The sequence below is a fragment of the Phascolarctos cinereus genome, unplaced genomic scaffold (assembly GCF_003287225.1).
Source record: "Phascolarctos cinereus isolate Bilbo 61053 unplaced genomic scaffold, phaCin_HiC Scaffold_7;HRSCAF=346, whole genome shotgun sequence".
NCBI classification, from domain to species: domain Eukaryota; kingdom Metazoa; phylum Chordata; class Mammalia; order Diprotodontia; family Phascolarctidae; genus Phascolarctos; species Phascolarctos cinereus.
Window position 1 is genome coordinate 32,530,717 of NW_027556180.1, and position 22,703 is coordinate 32,553,419.

The window sequence follows — 22,703 nt, forward strand, 5'->3', positions numbered from 1 at the left end:
CCTTGAGGTCTTTGATGTCTGACCAAGCTCTACGTGCTTCCCAGCACCTGCTTCAGCCTCCTTCATGGACATTGGAACAAACTGTTCTCATCCACCCATTCCACCAGGGGAAGTCTTCACATGCTTGGGGTTGACATCCCCCTAGTTCATTGACAGGTTTGAGGGCCATTGGTTACCCTCTGGTTTGGCCCATCTACTAAGATGGGTTTTACCAGGTTTTACCATGTTACAGCTTCTTAGAGCCATGGGTGAGAGTTGGGTGACAGATAGACACCAAAGGTAAATGAACAGCCCTGAAAAGGGCTTGGCAGCCCTCACACCAGAGGTGTTAGTCCTCCTGAACACCCCATACACCCCCATCCTTTGTAACAGTTTTTTAAAGAGGTAAGGATGGGGGGGGGGGGAAAGCAGTTCAGCAAATCCAATAAACATAACAATTGTATCTAACAGTATGCGAAAAAATTCATATCCATAGTTTCTCACCTCCACAAAGAGTGGGGGGAGGTGAATTTTCTCAACTTTTCTTTCCTCCATTAAAGGAGGTGACATAGTACCCAGCTGACTCCCTGGATGAACAACTATTCCTAGCAGACAGCATCATTTGCCACCATGGCAGATTAGTCCTTGGGATCTACAACAGGGGTCACTGAACTTTTTTGATCATGTACCCAATTAGTAAAAAGTTTTTGAGCACATATTCTCAATGTATGTATATTGATTTATCTACATTATAACACAGAAAATAGACATTAAAAATCAGATTAAGATGTAGTAATATTTGACTTTGGTGCACGCTAGAATTTATTAAGTCATGGAATGATATAATCAGTCTTGAACTTTAGAAAAAGTACAGCTGAGTGGACTGGAGCAAGGAGAAAACTGAGGCAGAGAAGAGGATTGTAATACGTGATAAGGGCTTATAATAGTAGTGTGAGGAGGAAAAAGGGAACATCTACGAGAGATGTTCTTGAGGTGGAAACAGCAAGGTTTGGCAATCAAATGAATATGAGGGGTGAATGAGAGTGTGGAGCAAAGGATGAAAGTGAGGTTGGGAACAGGAGTGACCAGGATGGTAGTGCCCATGAGAGTTATTAAGGAAGTTCAAAACTGGGGTACATGTGTAGTGTTGAGGGGAAAGATAATGTAATGAACTCAGTAATTCGGACTACAATCTTTCCCTACCTGTCCATTCTGACTCTGTCCTGTAAAAAACCTAAGGATGTGGGGGTAGGGAGCTCTTACTCACTTGTCACTACCATAAGCCCAGAGCCAGGCAAAGTCCCCACTTTGGCCATGAAGTCTGGGGCACAGCACATACCAGGGGAGAAGGAAGGGAATTTTTTCAATGATGCTTGTGTGAGTACTGACATGAAGATAGGTTGTAACTACCCTAAGAACTCCACACCTGAGCATAAAGGTAGAGTTGGGGAGCTTGCACAGCCTGGGAGGGGTAAAAATAAGGGAGTGTTGGGCAGATAAAGGGCAAAGGGGGTGCCTAGATGTGCTGGAAACAAACTCTGTGATTGAGTATCAAGGGAAGGTGGGATGATTGGTTGATCATACACTCCTTGGCATCATGCCATGGTTCTCCAGTGGACTAGGGCCTTCACTGGTCTCTACAACTATGCCCACATATTAACTGATGATAGATATCTTTGAAGAAAACATTGCTATCCTCAAAGCTTCAAAGGCTATCCTCAAAGCTTCTATCCTCAGCATAAGACGACAGAAAACTCGCCAACTCTCCAGAAGCTTTTAGAGCACAGACTTGCACATGAAAAGGCATCAAAGGAGTTAAATCCAGTGGGGGCATCTTTTGGGTTCTTCTGTACCTGCTATGCCCAAGATTAAGCCCACCCATGCAGGGTCAGTTGGAGCAGCCTTCTGTAGTTCTTGTCACTGGCTCTAGTGATGAGAGTTTCTGTGATTTAGTCCAAGCGGCTCCCTTTCCACAGACAGAGATTGTAAGACATCTATGGCTAGGGGACAGTTTTTAACTTGCCATGGTGGAAAGATGCATCACTGTGCAGTCAACCAGGAGAGAAGGCTATCTGAACTTGGGCAGCTCTGGGCGTAAAAGACATATGGACCATCCCTAGACCTATAAATGAAAACTTTCCATCTTGGCAGGGCCTATGAGAACACTGGCAGACAGAAGTACAGATCTGAAGTTGCATGTTCCACTGACACAAGCCTTTGAGAACCCAGAGACAGCTTCAGTGATTGGCACAATTGGAATCTTGCTCACAATGGTAACATCCAAGAAAATGATGGAAAAATACCAACAAAGAGAAAAATTCAGTATAGAGGCAGCTAAGTGGTAGGGTAGATAGAGGGCAATGCCTGGAATCAGGAAGATCTGAACTCAAATATGGCCTCAGACTAGCAGTGTAATCCTGGACCAGTCTCTCAGTCACCATTTACCTCAGTTTCCTCAGCTGTAAAATGGGGATAATAATAGCACCCACTTCCCAGGGTGGTTGTGAGGATCAGATGAAATGTTTATAGAGTATTTTGCATACCTTAAGTCACTGGATAAATGCTATTTATTTATTTTAAAATAAAGTTTGGCTGAATTCCTGTGGTGAGATAATTATTTCTGTTCTCTCAGTACCCAAGATCAAAATGCCAACTGCCCTTTTGAACTTGCCTACCTGTAGTTGAAGTGCATGATGGCTTGGAGTGCATTTCCACCCCCTGTTGAAATGTCTCCTTCAAATCCAGGCAGGAGTGGGATCACCACATATACTCGGTATCTCTGGCCCTCTCTGCAAAAGTCAAATGCAAAGAGAGACCCAACAGTACAATAATCATTCATTTAAAATAACATTCAGGCAAGTCAGGTGGCTTTCAGAGAGTACGCAGAAGAGCCCATCAAACCAATTTTATCATGTTTCAGGATATTAGGATACCAGATCATTTACAGCTAGAAGCAGGATACATATTAATAAGTCTCTGTCTGTCTGTCTCTCTCCCCCTTCCTACTCTTCTTTCTCTCTCTCTCCTTTCTTCCCTCCCTCTCTCCTTTCTATCTGTCCCCCTCCCTCTTTCCCTCTGTCCTGTCTTTCTTCTTTCTTCCCTCCTTCTCTCTCCTTCCCTCTCTCTCCTCTGTATCTCTTTGTTCCCTTCCCTCTTTCCCTCTCTCTCTCTCTCTCTCTCTCTCTCTCTCTCTCTCTCGATATAAAATATCCATATAGATATCTCTCTTACATATGTATGTGTATATGTTTATGTATTACATAATTAAATATATATGTACATCTATACACACATACATATGATCACATCTGTTCACTCAGTTGGGGCAATACACTGAAGGCCATCTTTCGTCTTCCTGAAGGGAGATGTAACTCCTGCCTGGTTGAGAGAATGTTGAGCCACAACACGGCATCTCTCAGTGAAGGAGATTGGACATCTTCAGGTGGTCAGAGGACTTGGAGAGAGATGTCCTTGGAAGGCAGCTGCACACTTTTGGAAGGCTAACTGGAGATCTTAGAGCTGAACACACGTAGAGGAAGTTGCCTCTATCCTCTCAACGTATCCTGTGACTTCCAGTGCTTACAACCCTACAGACCAAGAGGGATTCCATTCTAGTGAGATCTCTCCAGGGTTGAGTTGACATGACTTCTATCTTGCTCCCAAGCCAAAAAAACAAATTTACTCTGATACATTCTGTCCTCTACCCTAATCTGTATAGCTTCTCCAATTTCTCTTTACCACTTACTTTGCTTAAGAAGGCTTAATAAGTATTCATGATTTTTTTTTCTATAACCAGCATTTGTAGTAGGGAACTAAACAGGAGATAATAAATAAAGCATTTCCCTCCCCTTGAGAGCAATTGGGAAAAGTGACATTGATCTCGAGCCCCCCAAAATATTAACCCTCCCAAACCAATAATATTTAAGGTGCAGCTCATGGATAGAATTTGATGGATAGTAAAGGCATAAATACCAAGCCATAGCCCTTCTGTTTCCCTCAAGACAGAAATCACAACGGGACAGATCCCAGATATCTAACCATGCCACAAATGAATCTAGCCAAATTTATATTTACAGATAATCATATATAATATATAATATCAATTAATAAACATTTATTAAGGCAAAAAGGAAGTAAAAATATAACTGAATTTGGCAGTGAAATAGGGATCCTTATACATGTGTGCTATAATGTGAAACTTTAGAGAGGGCAAGAATCGATCCAAAGCAAATTCCACTTGAGGATCATCTGAGGCTTACTTATTATGGAAAGTTCTAGAGAGCCCTCATTCTAAATACTGTTTCCCTGTGCCATGGTCAGAGAATCACAGAATCTGAGTTCAAAAGGACCCTAGATGCCATCTTAGTGCAGTGGCTAGGGCACAGGACTTGAAATCAAGAAGACCTGGGTTCAAATACTGCCTCCGACCATTACTAGCTCTATGATCCTGAGTGAGTTATTTTTTGTGCTTCAGTTATCCTATCTGGAAAATGAGGGAATTGGTCTCAGGGGCCTCTGAGACCTCTTCCAGCATTAGATCGCATGATGTTAAAATTCAGCCTGAAAACATTCCTGTAAAGTACTTATCTAATCTGTGGTTAAAGATCTCCAGTGACAAGAAACTCACTACCTTCCAAGTCAGCCCAGTGGGGAGAGGTCTTACAATCTTAACCCCATATATGGCCTTAGAGGGAACTTCAATAATGATAGTTGAATGAGGTTCATCATTGCCATTCAGAATATCTGAGACTTTCAGAAAAATCCTAAATCATCACTGCTAAAAAATGACCCTTTGAAACCACACCTTCTTTAAAACTATAATTTTTCACAGTGGATATGTTTTAACATACAATATCTTAAGCCCACCCTTCCACATTGGGGCAGAAAGACCAAACTCCAGAAGGAAGGAATGAAATGCGCATTTATTAAGCGCCGACCATGTGCCAGGCACTGTTTTAGGTGCTTTATTTTTCTCATATGATCCTCATGATGACCCTGGAAGGTTGGTGCTATTATTATCTCCATTTTACATATGGGAAAACTGAGGCAGACAGCAGTTAAGTGACTTGCCCAGGTCACATAGCTAGTAAGTGTCTGAGGTTGGATTTGAACTCAGATCTTCCTGACTCTGGGCAGGTCATCACTGTGTCACCCAGTTGTCTCCAAGAGCAGATGTGTGCCACACGATCATTTATATGCAGAGCAATTCTCTTCTTTTTCCTGCTACCAAGTTTTTATCTAGACTCTTCTGTATGTATGTAATGCATTCCCTCCTCACTTCTGCCTTCTAGGATCCTTAGCTTCCTTCAAGTCTCAGCTGAGGGATCACCTTTTACCAGGAGGCTTTACTGGTCTTTCCTTTTTCAAATTAATTTGTTTCCTTATCTACCTGCCAATACAGTATGTATGTATGTATGTATACACATATACATACATTTATACAGATATGTAGATGGATGAATGGACAGATGGATGAATGAATGGATGAATGGATAACTATTGTTGCATCCACCAGTAGAATGCAAACTCCCTGAGGCAGGGGCAATTTTTTTTCTTTTCGTCTTTGTAATTCCAGCAGAATTCCTTGTACATAAAAAACTTTAATAACTACTGAATTTGGATTGAAGTTTTTTGCATCCTTATATTGGCAGAAACCAATGATTTAGGATTTGCCAATGTGGTACACTCTAATATATACATATATCAAGGTGGCTGTGTGGTCTAATGGTTAGAGTGATTGACTTGGGGTTAGTGGACCTCAGTTCAAATATGCCTCAGACATTTATTAGCTGTGTGACTTTGAGCAAGTCATTTAACCTCTGTTTGCCTCAGTTTCCTCATCTATAAAACAGGGGTGGGGGCAATGATTATACTGTCATTCCCTACCTTATAGGGTACAATGAATATTTCTAAAGCACACGTCTGAGTAATCCAACCTGCCCCCAACTCTAGTGATTTCCTGTTGCCTCTACCGTAAAATTCAAACCCCTCCCAGGTCTTTCTGAATTTACTCAATGACATAGCGAATAGACTAGAGGGTCAGGCCTAGAGTTAGGAAGACCTGAACTCAAATCCGGCCTCAGACACTTATTAGCTGTGTGACCCTGGGCAAGTCACTTCACTATGTTTGCTTCAATTTCCTCATCTGCAAAATGAGCTGGAGAAGGAAATGGCAAACCACCCCAGGATCTGTGCCAAGAAAGCCCCAAATGGGGTCACAAAGAGTCAGACACGACTGAAAAAGCCTGAACAACAAATATTATTGACGGTTCCTTTGCCATAAGACAGATTTCGCTGGGGGTGCCCTTGCATTACAGGAAGCTGGGCCATGTGACACCTTCAGGGCAAGTCGGCTCCTTTCAGGTTGCCAGTGAAGCTTGTCTTTTCCATAGCATGGTCAAGGTCATTGCTGCCAGGTGGAGCCACAAGCAGCTTGGATTTTTCTGCAAGGCAGGACAGCTTTATGCCGGAGGGCTTTAAGCTGGGTCTTGTAATGTCCAGGGCTAACCACTAGATGGCAAGCACAGTTTGCGCTGAAAAGCATCATTCAAAGAACTACAAAATTTTCTGCCTAGGAACTACAGAAAAAATGACTCACGTCCCTAAATGATGAACAGGAGACTGGGGAATGAGGGTGGAAAAGGAGAGCAGAAGGATTGCTTAATATATTTTCAAATGAGTCTACCAGTTAGAAGTCCAGATAAAATTTTAACTCCATAATCACCATTCCAAGGTTAATCTCAAGAATGGCCACATTTTCTGACATGATCAAATATTAAGAGGAATAAAGACCTCCACCAGATTTGAATGAGTGTCTAACATGGTATAGTAGACAGAGCGGGGTGCTGGCCTTAAAATGAAGAAATCTGGGTTCAAGCCCAGATTCTGACATTAGTGGTGTGACCCTAGCTGACTCACATAACTTCAATGGCTCAGGCAACTCTCTGAGAGGTGAATTACCATCTATATCAATGGAGAGCATTTTCCTATTAGGGAATTCCACCATGAAATCACAGTTCCTTAATGACGCAGAATGAGACATGTTTTTGGACATGACTAATGTGGGAATTTGCTTATGAGGGTTTTCTTTTTGTTCAATGAGGAGAAGTAGAAGGGAGAGAAAAATAAATGTTTGTTAATTTTAAAAAATTAATTAATTAAAAAAACCCCATAGGTTCAGGCAAAAAAACCATTATTGTTCCAAGCATCATGTTAAGCACTGAAGATGCAAAGACAAAAAATGTAAATGGCCTTATCTTCAAGAAGCTTACATTCTCCTGGGTGCTCACCTCTCTTTCTAAGGCCCACGTCCAAGGCCAGCCATCTAGAGAAGTTCTTCATCCTTCCAGCAGTTAAGCTGAATTCCATAAACCTGAGGCCATAAATTCATAGTCTATGCACAGAAAGCTTCTGCATTCTTCCCTCTCCAATACATTTTCTATTCAGCCGCCAGACTAATATTGCTCAAACCCATATCTGACCACGTCACTTTCCTGCTCCGAAAGCTCCCAGTGGTACCCTTAGATCAATAGTGAATCCTCTGCCCAGCTCAATCGGCCTGTAAAACCCTTCGTGATTTAGTTCCCACAGGCCTTAGCATCCTTCCTCTGTACCATTCATGGACTCTGCTTTCCAATTCATCTAGTCTCTAAGTTGTTCATCATATCTTGCATCCTATCTACCATCTTGGTGCATTTGCACAGATGCCTCCTCCCTCATCATCCTGGAGAATCTAGCTTTCTTTAGACACCACACCCTCTAAGAGGCCTTTCCTGATCACCCCACTTGTCAGTACTCTCCCTCTTAATAATAATTATAGCTAACATATACATGTCTCTTTAAAATTTACCAGGCATTGTACATGGTATCTCATTCTATCCCTGTTGAAACTTCTATCCCTGTTGAAACTACTTTGTTTGTACTTTATAGATGTTGCATCCTACAGGTAAAATGGAACCTCTCTGAGGGCAGGGTTTGTTTCATGCCTTGTCTTTTTTCCTCTCAGTACCTACCTCTGTGCCTGGGATATAGTATGTAGTTAATGGATGCTTGCAGAATTGTACTGCCCTGAAATTGTATTTGATGTGAAAATATGTTTAATATGATCGCATACGTATAGCCTATATCAGATTGCTTACTGTTTTGGGGAGAGGTGGAGGGAAGGAGGGAGAAAAAAATGTGGAACTCAAAATCTTATAAAAGTGAATGTTGGGGGGCAGCTAGGTGGCCCAGTGGATAGAGCACCGGCCCTGAAGTCAGGAGGACCTGAGTTCAAATCCGGCCTCAGACCAAACACTTCATACTTACTAGCTGTGTGACCCTGGGCAAGGCACTTAACCCCAACTGCCTTAAAAAAAAAAGTGAATGTTGAAACCTATCTTTACATGTAACTGGAAAAAAATAAAATACTATTAAGTGGAAAAAATTAAAAATGCAAAAAAAAAGAAACTCCCACTCTCTGAAAGCAGAAAAAAAAAAAAAGAAATTGAATTAGAAACATCAGCAGGCCTTTGGAAAAGCTCTCTTTGATACCTGTATTTCTAGAAAGCAAACTGTGAAACACAGATAAATACCACAGTGAGAAATATGCTACTTGATGATTCAAAAGACATTTATGAAGCACCTGCTTTATACTGAGAGCTGCATTGGCCCCAATATCCAAAGCCCAAAATGAAGCAGTTCCTGCCCTCAAGGATATTATATTCTACCGAGGGAGGGAGGCTACAATAAGTACATGGATAAATAAACAGGTCATCCTGAGAGGGAGCAAACATGAACAACCATGATGTTCTACTTTAAATCATTCTTTTGCACTAGACTTCCCCCCACAACATTTACACACGTTTTCTGTTTCCTAAGATCCAGAATTTTAGTAGCTCCTTGGATCTGATGATTGTGTCAAGGACTAGACTGGAACTTTGCCATTCATGATTCACGCAGCCTCTCCCCGGGTTCATCCAATGACACACCTGTCCGACAGGTGCAGCTGCTGCAGGAAGGCTTGGTGAAAGGTGGAATGCGGTATGTGGGTATTTCAACAGAGGGAAAGGAAGGGAGCAAGGTTCGTTAGATAGCAATCACCGAGAAGCCGATATGTTGACAGTCCTTTCAGTGGGGTGCAGGAAGTCCTGCAGGCTGTTGCGTCAAAAATAACTTCCTAGATCCAAGCCGTGACAACCACTGTTTGACTGAGCTGAGCCCGAAATGTGACTTTTAAAATTTGGAGATGGTGCAGTAGAATAATCAATAAAATAAATAATAAAAGGAAATTGAGGAATTATGGTTATTGTTTGTTTTTCGTCTGTTCTGCTGTTTTGTGTAACCTTGCATAAAAATTTCGAACAGACAGGAGCAATTGTGCTTTCTGCTGCTATAACGGACTTCTCATATAGGTGGAGAGATTCATGAAAACAATTTCAGACAGTCGGGTCACGGGAAAAACAGGCTCATGGATTTGGAAGGGACCTTAGAGGTCACTGTGTTCCATCTCTCATCTGCATGCCTGTGCAGATGCGGGGTCCCCTTCCTGGAGCACACCCCCTCTTCAGCTGCACCTTGCTTCCTTCAAAGCCCAGCTCAGGAATGACTTCTTACAGGAAGCCTTTCTTGCTCTGCCCAGTTCATTGTCTCACAGCTGCAGGAGTAGGAGGAACTCAAGAGGTCAAGGAGCATAGCCTCTTCATTTTACAAACGAGGACTCTAAGGCCAAGCAAGGTGAAGTTTAAGGGACTTGCTAACGATAAAATGAGACACCTGTGAAGCACTTAGCATAGTGCTGGCACACAGTAGGTGCTTAATAAATGCTTGTTCCTTTCCTTTTCCTTCCTGGCCCGAGGTCACAGAGTCCTGAGTGGCAGAGGCAGGAAGACATTGCTTTGACGTTCCCGCTCCCTTCCCACCCCAAGTCTTTTTTGAATTTACTTTCTATATTTGGTATACATTTATCTGGTAGTGTTTTCTCTCAGTAGACTGTAAACTCCTTGAGGTCAGGGATTGTTTTGGTTTTTGTCTTCATAGCCCCAGCAAGCACTCAATAGATGCTTGCTGAATCATTCTATTTTTCTCTGTTTTCAGTGAAAATAAGTCTGAACATTATGGTGGAGATTTTGTGATTACCCTCAATTACTCTTTTGTGAGAACCTATGATTACTCTGTATTTTGTTTCTATGGGTTGTTTACATGTCGTTTCCCCTACTGGAAAGTGAGCTTGTCAATGGCAGGGACTGTGTTTTTGTCTTGCTTTGCATCCCCAGCCCTCAGCATGGTGCCTGGCATACAGTAAGTGCCTAATAAATGCCTGTGGACTGACAACAGGAGCCTCTTGCCCATCGGCTTTCCAGACGTATGAGCAGAGACAGAGTCTATGAAAAACTGAAGCCCAGACCTCAGCAAATGCGAAATGACGACTTCTCCAGGGGGGGCATGTGGAATTAAAACAACTTCCTAGTTATCCTATCACAACTGCAGTTTAAAATTCTAAAACATACTTGACATGTCCTCTCCACTGCATACCCACACACTGATGCAAATAACAGGCTACAGTAATTATAGTATGCAGACAAGAAACAAAAAGTCATCATCTAGCAGGCAACCACAATGCATGCATTTCATGTTTGCTTTTAAAACACAAACTTGACTCTCTCTTATAGGCTTCTGAGGGACCATTTATTGAGAAACATCTCCTATCCTTCCCTTCAATTTATTTGATGTCTAATGAATGTGCTTGGATATCTGGCCTGAAGAGAAGATGGAGGGGGGTGGGGCAGGGAGAGGAAGGAGATAATAGCTGTCTGTAAGGAATACAAATTCTCCCTTCCCTCCTCCTCTCCCTCCCTCTCTCTATATCTTCCCATTCACTCTCTCTGCCCCCTTCCATTCCTCCTCTTTCCCTCCCTTTCTCTTCTTTCCTTCCTCCCTTCCCTGACTCTCTCCCTTGTTTCCTTTCTTTCTACCTTCCATAATAATAATAATAATAATAATAATAATAATAATGATGATAGCTAGCATTCATATAGCAGCTACTATATGCCATACTCTGTGTTAAGTGCTTTACAATTATTATCTCATTTGATCCTTGAAACAACCCTGGGGGGTAGGTGCTATTATTATCCCCATTTTGCAGATGAAACTGAGACAGAGAAAAGTGAAGTGACTTGCCCAGAGTCACACAGCTAGTAAGTGTCTGGACCATATTTGAATTCAGGTCTTTCTGACTCCAGGCCCAATGCTCTATCAATTGTACCACAAAAACAAACAAACAAACAAATAAATAAATAGATAGACAGACAGACAGACAGACAGACAGACAGACAGATAGATAGATAGATAGATAAATATATATATATATATATATATATATATATATATATATATATATATATATATTCAGGATATGTCATAAGATCAGCATTAATTTAATTAAGAAAAATCTATTTTCCCTCCCACCCATTAGAGGAGAAAAAGAAAACCAAAAGCCTTGCAACAAATATTCAAAGTCAAGCCAAATGAATAAGGGCTGACTTGCCAGTGATTATTCTATTATCCTATAGCAGAAGCTGGAGGGGTGTGGTGGGGGCTCACCTGAGGTTTCCAAGCAGAGCCTGGATGAACAGAGGGGATCTGCAGAGGCGATTCTTGTCCAGGCAAGAGTTGGACTAGATGGTAACTCCAAAACAAAAATGGCTGGTGGCCCCAGTCTACTGACTGAACTAGATGTGAGCTTCAGGTCTCTGGCTTCTTTCATTGGACCAGCACAGGTGAATCTGAATCCACATCCAGGGAGCTGCCTCTAAAAGGACTCCAGTGCCATTGCTGCCAGGATATTTCTAGACAGCAGCAATTCATTAAATCATTTTCCCCTTTTACTCCTTCCTGGGAAAAGTCTCAACTTCAAGAAAATACCAGGAGACTTCTATTTAAGCATGCCATTTGAGCTGAGTCATTTAACACACCTGAAAGGGGTTACTTGTTCATAGGTTTTTCCAGAGTTCTATTTCCCAAGTTAAAATTTAATTCTCAACTATTAATTTTTTGGATTTTTTTCTTTTTACCATTCCTTGGGTGGTAGTGGCTTGGTATCTTTTCTAATTTAGTCAGGGAGGTCATTGGACTACAGAAAAATTATCATTCACTGAGGCCTCTGAAATGCCAAGAATATTTGTAAACGAGGCCAAGGGGAGGACAGCAGAATGGTCTGAAATGGAAGAGACCTGTGGGCACTTGGGGAGCGAAGCGTCCTTTCCCTTGAGATCCTGCTGCTTGGGTGAGCAATGGAGGAGGTGCCAAGGACTCTTAGGGGAAAGTCCAGGAAGGAAGAGCAGCTGTCTCTAAACAGCTAAGTAGAAATGGGAGAAATCTATGCCCGGGCATCCCACTGTGCTCAGACATCCATTTTCAAGATCTCTCAAAGAGGGGCAGATTCCAAGCAAGAGCGAGAGTCAGAGAGTCCGAGACAGACGTCAAGGCAGTTGTGCAAAGCAAAAAAGCAAGAAAATTAAAAAAAAAAATAGAGAGACAGAGGGACAGAGGGACAGAGATGGAGAGAGACAGAAAGACACGAAGACAGAGATAGAGAGAAATAGAGATAGAAAGACAGAGACATGGAGACAGAGGGACAGAGATGGACAGAGACAGAAAGACACGAAGACAGAGATAGAAATAGAGATAGAGAGACAGAGACATGGAGACAGAGGGACAGAGATGGAGAGAGATAGAGACAGAAAGAGACACGAAGACAGAGATAGAGAGACAGGCAGAGACATGGAGACAGGCAGAGACATGGAGACAGAGGGACAGAGATGGAGAGAGATAGAGACAGAAAGAGACACGAAGACAGAGATAGAGAGAAATAGAGATAGAAAGACAGACAGAGACATGGAGACAGAGGGACAGAGATGGAGAGAGATAGAGACAGAAAGAGACACGAAGACAGAGACAGAGAGAAATAGAGATAGAAAGACAGACAGAGACATGGAGACAGAGGGACAGAGATGGAGAGAGACAGAGACAGAAAGACACGAAGACAAAGATAGAGAGAAATAGAGATAGAGAGACAGGCAGAGACATGGAGACAGAGGGACAGAGATGGAGAGAGATAGAGACAGAAAGAGACACGAAGACAGAGATAGAGAAATAGAGATAGAAAGACAGACAGAGACATGGAGACAGAGGGACAGAGATGGAGAGAGACAGAGACAGAAAGACACAAAGACAGAGATAGAGAGAAACAGAGATAGAGAGACAGGCAGAGACATAGAGACAGAGGGACAGAGATGGAGAGAGAGACAGAAAGACACGAAGACAGAGATAGAGAGAAATAGAGATAGAGAGACAGGCAGAGACATGGAGACAGAGGGACAGAGATGGAGAGAGATAGAGACAGAAAGAGACATGAAGACAGAGAGAGAAATAGAGATAGAGAGACAGACAGAGACATGGAGACAGAGGGATAGAGATGGAGAGAGACACAGAGACAGAGAAAGGAAGAGAATGTTGAACAGCAGCAAGGGTCTAGTGCATTAGAATGCTTTGGATTCAAAGTCAAAAGACCAGGGTTCAAATCCTGCTTCTGCTACCTACAATGTATAAAATCTTAGGTCAGGCATTTTACTTCCTGAGCTTCTGTGTTCTCATCTATAAATTGGGTTTTGAACTAGGTCCAAATTGACGATCTCATGAAACTAAGAGTGTTTGCAAGTCACTCCCTCTCAATGGGCCTCAGTTTCCTGATCTTGGAAATGAGGAGACTAGAATTGATCTCTTGAGGTCCCTTCTAAATCTAGATCTATAACCCATGAGTGGCAAGGCATTCCTCCTTTATAAACCTCAGTTTCCTCATTGGTAAAATGAGAAAAAGTTGGACTTAGATTCTAAGATCATTGCTGTTTCCTGATCTATGATTGTGATTGATGAATCTGTGTAATCAATGAAATCATCTTGACCTGGAAGCTCCTTAACTGTATGATTTCCCCCTTCCCAGCTCTGATCTTCAGATTCCTCATATATAAAACAAGGCTGGTAAGGGCTCTCCCACAGAGTTGTTGCAGTGGGGTCATATAGGTGCCTAATGATTATTTGTTGAATTGAAAGATCAAAAGAGATAATATAAACTAAGGACTTTATAAACTGTACACATAGTGTTATGGAGACATCACCTATTATAGTAGCAACTATAACAAGTAGTAAATGAATTTTGTCTGAAAAAAATCCTACCTCTTTCCATTGTGTTTGTGTGTGCCATTTCCCTGAAGATAAGCACCCCCAAGGAATGGCTTCCTACCATTCACTGGCTCTTCACCTGAGAAACAGATGCATGCATCTCTATTTTCCCCAAATAGCAGCCCTGGGGTGATGCTCAGAAACCCTTCAAAGGCTAACTATGCCAACAAGTGTTTATAAAAAGTGACTGAGCTGTAGGGCTTGGTTCTTCTTACTCAGACACACACTTACACTGTACTCATACACCCATGTGTATACATACACATACTTACACATGCATACATGTCCTTGTTCCCCAACCCAGTACTTCTTACACTAGAGACTGTAATGCCTTGTTGTTGCCTGATAAAAGGATCCAGAAAGGGGCTGGAGTAAATTTCCACAGTTCTCACAAATCTGTTAGCCACTGTGAGAACCATGTGTTTTGTTCTTAAATTTTAAATTCCTGCCTGGTCTCCAAGCACCTCTTCTTGGAGGATGGAATTGCAGGAAGGATACAACTCTAGTTCACTCTCCAACCTAATGAGTCTTTGTCAAGACCAATGAAGGCGGGTGGGAAGGGAGAAGACAAAAGGTGATCGCCTGGAAGTGGGGGGCACTAGGGAAAGTTCAAGGGGCAGCCTTGTATCATGGTTAGAGAAATGAACTGTGCAGTAGGGAGGGAAGAAAAAGCTTCTAAATTAAATCATGGCATCCCTGTTCAGTTTAATTCAATCTAAGCAAAACTTAGAATCATAGAAATCATAATAACAAATTATAGCAGCCAGAATTTACTATAAAAAATTATGAGGAGAGTAGTTTCAGAAAAATCCAGGAAGACTTATGTGAACTGATGCAGAGTGAAGTGAGCAGAACCAGGAGAACACCATACACAGTAACAGCTATGATCACCTGTGAAAGCCTTAGCTACTTTGATCAAGACAATGATCCAAGACAACTCCTAAGGACCCATGATGAAAAATGCTATCGACCTCCTGAGAAAGAACTGACGAACCCTGAGTAGAGAGTGAAGTATACTTTTCTTATTTTTAGTTTCTTGCTTTTTTTATAACATCACTAATATGGAAATATGTTTTGCACGATTTCACATGTATAAATGATATCCACTGATTGCCCCAGTGGGTGGTGGAGGGCTATAGGGAAAGAGAGAATTTGGAACTTAAAATTGGGGGTGGGGGAGAATGTTAAAAAGTAAATAAAAAATTGAAATTTTACTTAGGGGGAAAGAACGTCAAAAATAAATAATAACTTGAAAATATAATAGCTAGCACTTCAAGTGCAAAGCATTTAAAAATATTATTTCAATTGATTCTTATGAAAACCCTGGGAGGTAGGTGATATTATTATCATTTCTATTTTATAGATGAGGAAACTGAGGCAAACTGAGGTTAAGTGATCTGCCCAGGGTCATGCATCTAGTAAGTGTCTCAGGCAGGGTTTGAACTTAGAGCTGCTCAAGGTTGAGTGCTCCATCCATTGTGCCACCCAGCTGCCTCCTAGTATCATAGCTCAGAGCTCAAAGGTCATTCCAGCACTTCTTAAACAATTAAAGAAGTGCTGAAGGAGGGGCAGCTAGGTGGTGCAGTGGATAGAGCACTGGCTCTGAAGTCAGGAGAACCCGAGCTCAAATCCAGCCTCAGACCAAGCACTTGACACTTACTAGCTGTGTGACCCTGGGCAAGTCACTTAACTCCAATTGCCTAAAAATAAATAATTTTTTTTAAAAAGGCACTGAAGGGCTTGCAAGTGGAAAAAGTTTAAGAAGCCCTTAGTCCAACCCTATAATTTTACATATGAGGAAACTGAGGCCCAAGGAATTTAAATGACTTCCCTATAGTCACACAAGAAGTAAATACCTACTATGTCCAAAGCAGGTGGCTTAGGTGCTAGAGATACAAAAACCAGATGATGTAGTCTCTGCTCTTAATAAGCTGATAACTTAATATGTGTTTAGAGGGGACAATTCCAGTAATGCAAGTTAGAAAACAGTGAAACACATAGGAGATGGTTGAGCAATCCAAGAAGAGAAGGATCACTTCAGCTAAGATGGTGGAAAAGGCTTCCTGGAGGAGGAGGTACCAGACCTGGACCTTAGCAACTGAATGTAAGCTCCCTGAGGGCAGAGACTGTTTCATTCTTGTCTTTGTATCCCCTGCAGCTACCACCAGGTCCACCACGTAGGAGGCACTTGGGAAATGCTCATTGACTGACTAAAAGAGGATTTCAGGCAGACTCGGGGAGGACAAGGGCATTGGGGAAGCTATGTTTGAATACCCAGAGGCAAGATAGGACAAAATGAGATATGGGGAACTCAAAAGTATCTCAATTCATCTACAGCATAGAGAGTTCAAATAACATTACTATGAAGCTGAGGTTGGAAAGGTAGGTTGTAACAACACGAATGTCAGGCTGAGTTGGTGTTTACTGGCAGTAATAATGATAAAACTTGGCATTTAGGTTGTACCTTAAAGCCTGGAAAATGCTTTACAAACATAACCTCACTGGTACTTCAGGAAGCAAAGGAAGGAAGGAAGGAAGGAATTTGCCCACAAATATAGAGTTAATAGGTGTCAGAATTAGAACGCAATGATCTTCTCATGTCACTATACTGAGAAACACATAAGTCTTTTGAGCTAGAGAGCGTCATGATCAGACCCTCCACAACTAGGGAGAAACTGGAGGCAGAGAGACTGATTAGGAGGCTGTTACTAGAGAACAGGCAAGAATGAAGGCCCAAACTAGCATGACGGCAGAGGGGACCAGACAAGAGGCATGGATGCTGAAGAAATCCAGAGACAGAAAACTGAGGACCTGGCACTTGCAGGTCATGAAGAGAGGAGAAGAATCTGGCACGACAAGCACTTTAAGCCTTGGTGGCTGTGGGAATGGTGCTGCCATGGACAGAAACCAATTAGCCAACAATAAGGTTTCTAAGTGTTTGTTATATGCAGGGTAGTGGGCTCAGAGAGGAGAGTAGAAAGGTGAAAGGGAATCACTCCCGTGCTCAAGGACTTTATGTTCTATGGAATAGGTGACATGGAGGTAAAAATATATATTTATACATATACCTACCCACTCTGGGATTGTACTTATGACTTCATTTTATTTACACACACACACATACATACATATATATGTGCATGTTTATGTGTGTGTATGTATACATATATACATATACACATATATGTATATAATTTGTTGATATTCAGTTGTTTCAGTCATGCCTGACTCTTCTGCCCTATTTGGGGTTTTCTTGGCAAAGATATTGGGAGCAGTTTGCAATTTCCTTCTCCAGCTCATTTTATAGATGAGGAAAGTGACTTGTCCAGGGTAACACAGCTACTAAGTGTCTGAGGCCAGATTTGAACTGAGGGAGATGGGTCTTCCAGGCTTGGTACTCTATCCCCTGTGCCACCTAGCAAATAGATAGAGAAATGATAGATAGATAGATAGATAGATAGATAGATAGATAGATAGATAGATAGATAGACAGATAGATGATAGACAGATAGACAGACAGACAGATAGACAGACAGACACATACACACACACACATACGTATGTGTGTGTGTGTGTGTGTGTGTATTGTACCTGTGACTTCATTGCAAAGGGAATTTTTGGTGAGGAAATTCTCTCCACCAGTGCAGATAGGCACCTCTTCCATAACTCATGGTCTTATAACATAATCTAGGGCACTAAGAGATTCAATGACTGCCTGGGATTCCCCAGCCAACATGTCAGAGGCTGGATTTGAACTCAGGTCTCTATGATGCTAAGGACAGCCCTCTCTCTGCTGTCATAAACTATATATATATATATATATATAGACACACACATATATATAGACACACACATATATATAGACACACACACATATATACATACATAAATATACATATATATGTGTATGTATATATATACACATATATATGTATGTGTGTGTGTATATACACACACACACACACACATACACACACACACATATATATATATATATATATATATATATATATATATATATATATATATATATAACAGACACAAAAATACAAGACAATATGGGACAGAATGGCTAGCAGCTAGGGGAAAACAGGAAGTGAAGAGTAAGGGGTGGGTTTTAACAAGAATATGTTGAGATCATTTTGGGATGTGGAGAGTTTGAGGTGCTAGTGGCCATCCAAGGTGAGATGTGCAACAGGCGGGTGTGGAGAAGAGGTGGGAGTGGAGAACTATATTTGAGAATCATGTGTCTCAAGGTAATCCTTGAAGTCATGGAGGTAGCATAGGTCACCAAAGAAGAGAGGAAAGAGAAAAGAGTCTGGGGAAAGCTCACACTTCTGTTGGTCCAAGAATCAGATCCAGAAAGATGTCCTGACCTCCTCTGGTGGGCTTGGCTGTGGACTAACTCTCTCTCCTCCCCATGAGTTTCATTCTTTTTCTAACACTCATAATCAGAGACAGCACCAACCTCCTGACTTTGGCAGGAGAGTTAGACCTGCTCAGAGGAATAGACAGTGTAGAGATCAGAGACAAGGAACAGGGGAAAGCAGGGAAAGGGAAGGAGGAACTGCCTGTTCTCCAGGAGCTAGGGATAGAGATCACTGTGGCTTCTCTTGAAGAGGGGACTTCCCAGCAAGCTACCTATTTTAATTAAAAATTTCTCCTAATGAAAGAACTAATTTTCATTGTTTCAAAGTTAAACACGAATAAATTTTTAATTTGCAGCTGGTTTGGGAAGTCTGTGGACACTGGGGATGTCCTGTGCCCACAATGAGCAACAGAACAGGAAAAATGAAAAGAACAAAATACTTCTTGGCTATATACCATCATGTTTTCCACCGAAGATCTAAATATTTTAGAGAAAGTAACATACAAAGGAAACAATCCCTCCAGCCCCAAATAGTATCATTGATTTAAAGATGGGAGAGACTTTGGAAGTCCAATCGTCTCTTTTTATAGATGAGGTAACTAGGGCTTAGAGTGAATAAGTCAGTCAGTCAGCTATCAATGTTAAGCACCTACTATGTGTCAGGCACCATGGTATGTGTTGCACCAGCAGCCAAGAGAGAACTGGATGTACAGTCATCATGTTTAAGAGGAACTTTGTAAGGATCCCATAAATGAGGGGGAAAGGACTTCTAGTAATCAAGATCTATGAGTTACCCCATTATTTTATGTTCACTCTAAAACTGAGCCACCTCTCCCTGGAGTCTGCACGTGCTTGTGGGAATGCATGTCACAGTCCTTACTGGGGGATATCTTGTATCAACTCATCTTAGGATACCATCCTTTTCTAAAAGCTACTTAAGGATGGGTGACTAAATTGATTCTCAACTAATAGCAGGGAAAGCACACCGATGGGGGCTCAAGCCCATGACATGGGAGAATCACCCTCTGCTCCTCTGCTTCCCTGAAGGGGAGATATAACCTTGCCTCAGGACCCAAGATTCATCTGAGAGAGTCAGAATTGGGCTACATATCCTCAGAGTTTAAATGGGCTATAATGCTATATAAAATTGGCTAGTATGATTATTATTTTAGAAGAATTATTATACAAAGCAAACAATCTCCGTAGCCAAAAATAAATCTTTCACATGCTTACTGGCATACATCTTATAGGAACCAGTCACTGATTTATTTATGATGGGCAAGGAATTCTCCCATGTGATATGAGCTGTTCTCAGACCCAAAACATTTGCTGTGTGTCAGCCCCAATGCACATATTTTACAATTTATGTAATTCCTGTGATTTTTGCTTCAACTCCAAGAAAAACTTCAGTGTTCCTCCTTTACCAAATGTGTTCCACAAATGTAATAAAAGTCACTTCGGCATTTCTGAAACACAACAGAGCTAGAAGAAAGAGATTAAACTTTCTCTCAACGTTGTGGTTGTTTGTCCTTCCTTCTCAAAGGGGACCATGACATCAGGAAGATGATGCCATGACTTGCAAGTGAATTGTATTTACGTGAGGGAAGGCTATGCAAATCACCTGCCTCACTCTCTCCTCCTGAGCCATCTGGGTCCAGTGGCAAGATATAGATCAGCACGACTGGAGATGGCGCCCTCAGTGTAGAATACCCTATGGCATCATGTGACTGGAAGGGTCTCCAAGCAATCACAGAAAGATTTCATGATGACTTTCTTTAAAACCTCCAGAGAAAGAAATTCTATGACCTATGTGTATTTTTTTTCCTATGAAGCAAAAAGGTAGTGCAGTGGATAGAGCACCACACCTGGAATCAGGAAGACCTGATTGACAGACACCGTCAGTCAAATTCAAATTAATTCAAATCCAGCCTCAGACACTTTCTAGCTGTGTGATCCTGGGCAAGTCACAACCTCAGTTGTGAAATGGGGATAACAACAGCACTTCCGTCCTAGAGCTGTAATGAGGATCAAAGGAGATAATATTTGTAAAGTGCTCAACATAGTGCCTGGCACACAGTAGGTGGTCTACAAGTGCTAGGTGCTATTATGATCATTATGTGCATGTATATAAAGATCACATGCAAAACCAGAGATCAACATTCATTCAATTTAACAAACATTTATTAAGCCTCTACTTTATGTAGTAAAAGAGAGAGAATGTTATATGGTTCATAGCACACTAGGCTTGGATGCAGGAAGAGCTGGATTCAAGTCCTACTTAAGCAGTGTGCCCCTGGGCAAGTCACTTAATTTAGTGTCTCAGGCAACCCTAAGATTACGCATTCATTGTGGCTAATATGGAAATATGTTTTGCATGACTCGACATGTGTAATCAATCTCATATTGCTTGCCTTTTCAATGGCTGGGGGAGGAATGGGTAGGAGGGAGAGAATTTGGAACTCAAAATTTAAAAAATAAAGAAGCGAAAAATAAATAAAAATCTAAAAAACTGATATGTTGTAGGGAAGGTGTTGATCTGCATTGGTGAGGATGCTTTGTCACCATGGAGTTCCCCGAAGCAATCAAATCACAGATCTAGTCCAAAAAAATAAAGACCCCATGCAAACTCATGGGTATACAAACACAAAAACGAAATAATCCTTGACCTCTAGGAAATTACTTGCTGTTTAGTCTCCATAGACTATCCCATATGGACAGATGTGGGTCTTGCTAGTAGAAGGTAAGTTTCTTGAGGGCAGGGCAGTCTCAGTGGTATCTGCATGTCCTGCAGCTACCACTACTGGATGATCAGTAGCCATGTATTTTGAACACTCACGGGTTTTTAGGCTGTACTGGATATGAGAGAAGTTAGGGGAGCCAAATTCGTCTGCCTAGAGGCTTGCAGCGTGGTATAATGGATGACGTGCAGAACTTGGATTAAGGAAGATATGGGTTCAAATCCTGATTTTAACATTTATTAGTTGTGACCATGTGACCAATTCACTTCTCAGACTTTCAGTCAACTTTCTAAGAGTATCAGTTATAGATAAGGTACAATCTGCTTCAGTGGAATGAGTTCTCACACTACAGTAATCACAGGTCTCTGGCATTAAAAGACAAACATTTTCATAGGATCTGAGTTATTCTATTAGTAGTTTTGTCAACAGGGGCCCCGTATGCAACATGAGCTAAGAAAATACATCTTCTATTGATCATCACAAATGTATAGGAAATACTCCTAAAGTCTTAGACAAGTAAATGTTTCCCAGAACCCTTTGAAGGAAGACTGATGATGCCAACTGGTTTGGTACAAAACTTCCCGTCAGACCTAGAACCCCCAGGATGTTGTCACATTGACCTTCTCCAGGCAAGAATGATTTTCAACCAGATGTGTGTGTGTGTGTGTGTGTGTGTGTGCGCGCGTGCATGCGCACATGCTCATGCCTTTATTCAAATGACCTGATGTCACCAAAGTAAAGATTTTTGATTCCTTCACATAGAGTTGAAACCAGCCACTTGAAGGAACACACCAATCGCCTGCAGAAAATTAGACTGAGGATGAAGAAGAATCTTAATGGAAAACATGACAGGGACTGGGCTGGTTTTTTGGGGTTTTTGTGTTTGTTTTTTCTTCTCCAGCAGCATCAACATATGCCTGGAAAATATGTCAAAGGTTGGAGATGCTGGACAAGCAGTGAAAATTACCATGACCAGATGGAATTTGAATCTCCTCCAAAGATGGGGCAAAAAAATCTCTTAACCAGGGACCTGGGTCGAAGAAGCCAAAGAGCGAATGTCAAGCACAAAGCATTTCTAACTGTCAGTTGTTAGGATTTGAAGCTGTATTGTTCCAATTGTCTTAGCATCAGGCATGGAACCCATGTCCTCCCAAACCCCAATGCCCAAGGCAATGCTGAAAACTTACCTGTGAGCTTTGAGTATCCGCTCTGCAATGGTGTCACCAATCTTGTTGAAGACAACTTTGTCATCAGCACAACTAATAAAGAATTGGTTCTAAAGAAAACAAATATGACAATCATTGAAGTCAGTTCCTTAATAATACAGGGGAGGGGGAAAAGGGAGAGAAAGGAAGAGGAGAGGGGAGGGAGAAAAGGGGAGAAGAGAAAGAAAAAGAGAA

General features: G+C 41.6%; 1 protein-coding gene across 4 annotated transcripts in view; it reads right to left on the bottom strand.

Moving 5' to 3' along the window:
- PLD1 (phospholipase D1) overlaps positions 1 to 22,703 on the bottom strand; it is a 256,470-nt gene that overhangs the window by 27,570 nt on the left and 206,197 nt on the right. For all 4 annotated transcript variants that reach the window (XM_020980417.2, XM_020980414.2, XM_020980429.2 and 1 more), the window contains 2 exons: positions 22,491 to 22,579; positions 2,655 to 2,768 (listed from right to left, as the gene is read on the bottom strand). In XM_020980417.2, coding sequence (XP_020836076.1) covers positions 2,655 to 2,768; positions 22,491 to 22,579 — 203 coding nt within the window. The remainder of the gene's footprint in view (positions 1 to 2,654; positions 2,769 to 22,490; positions 22,580 to 22,703) is intronic.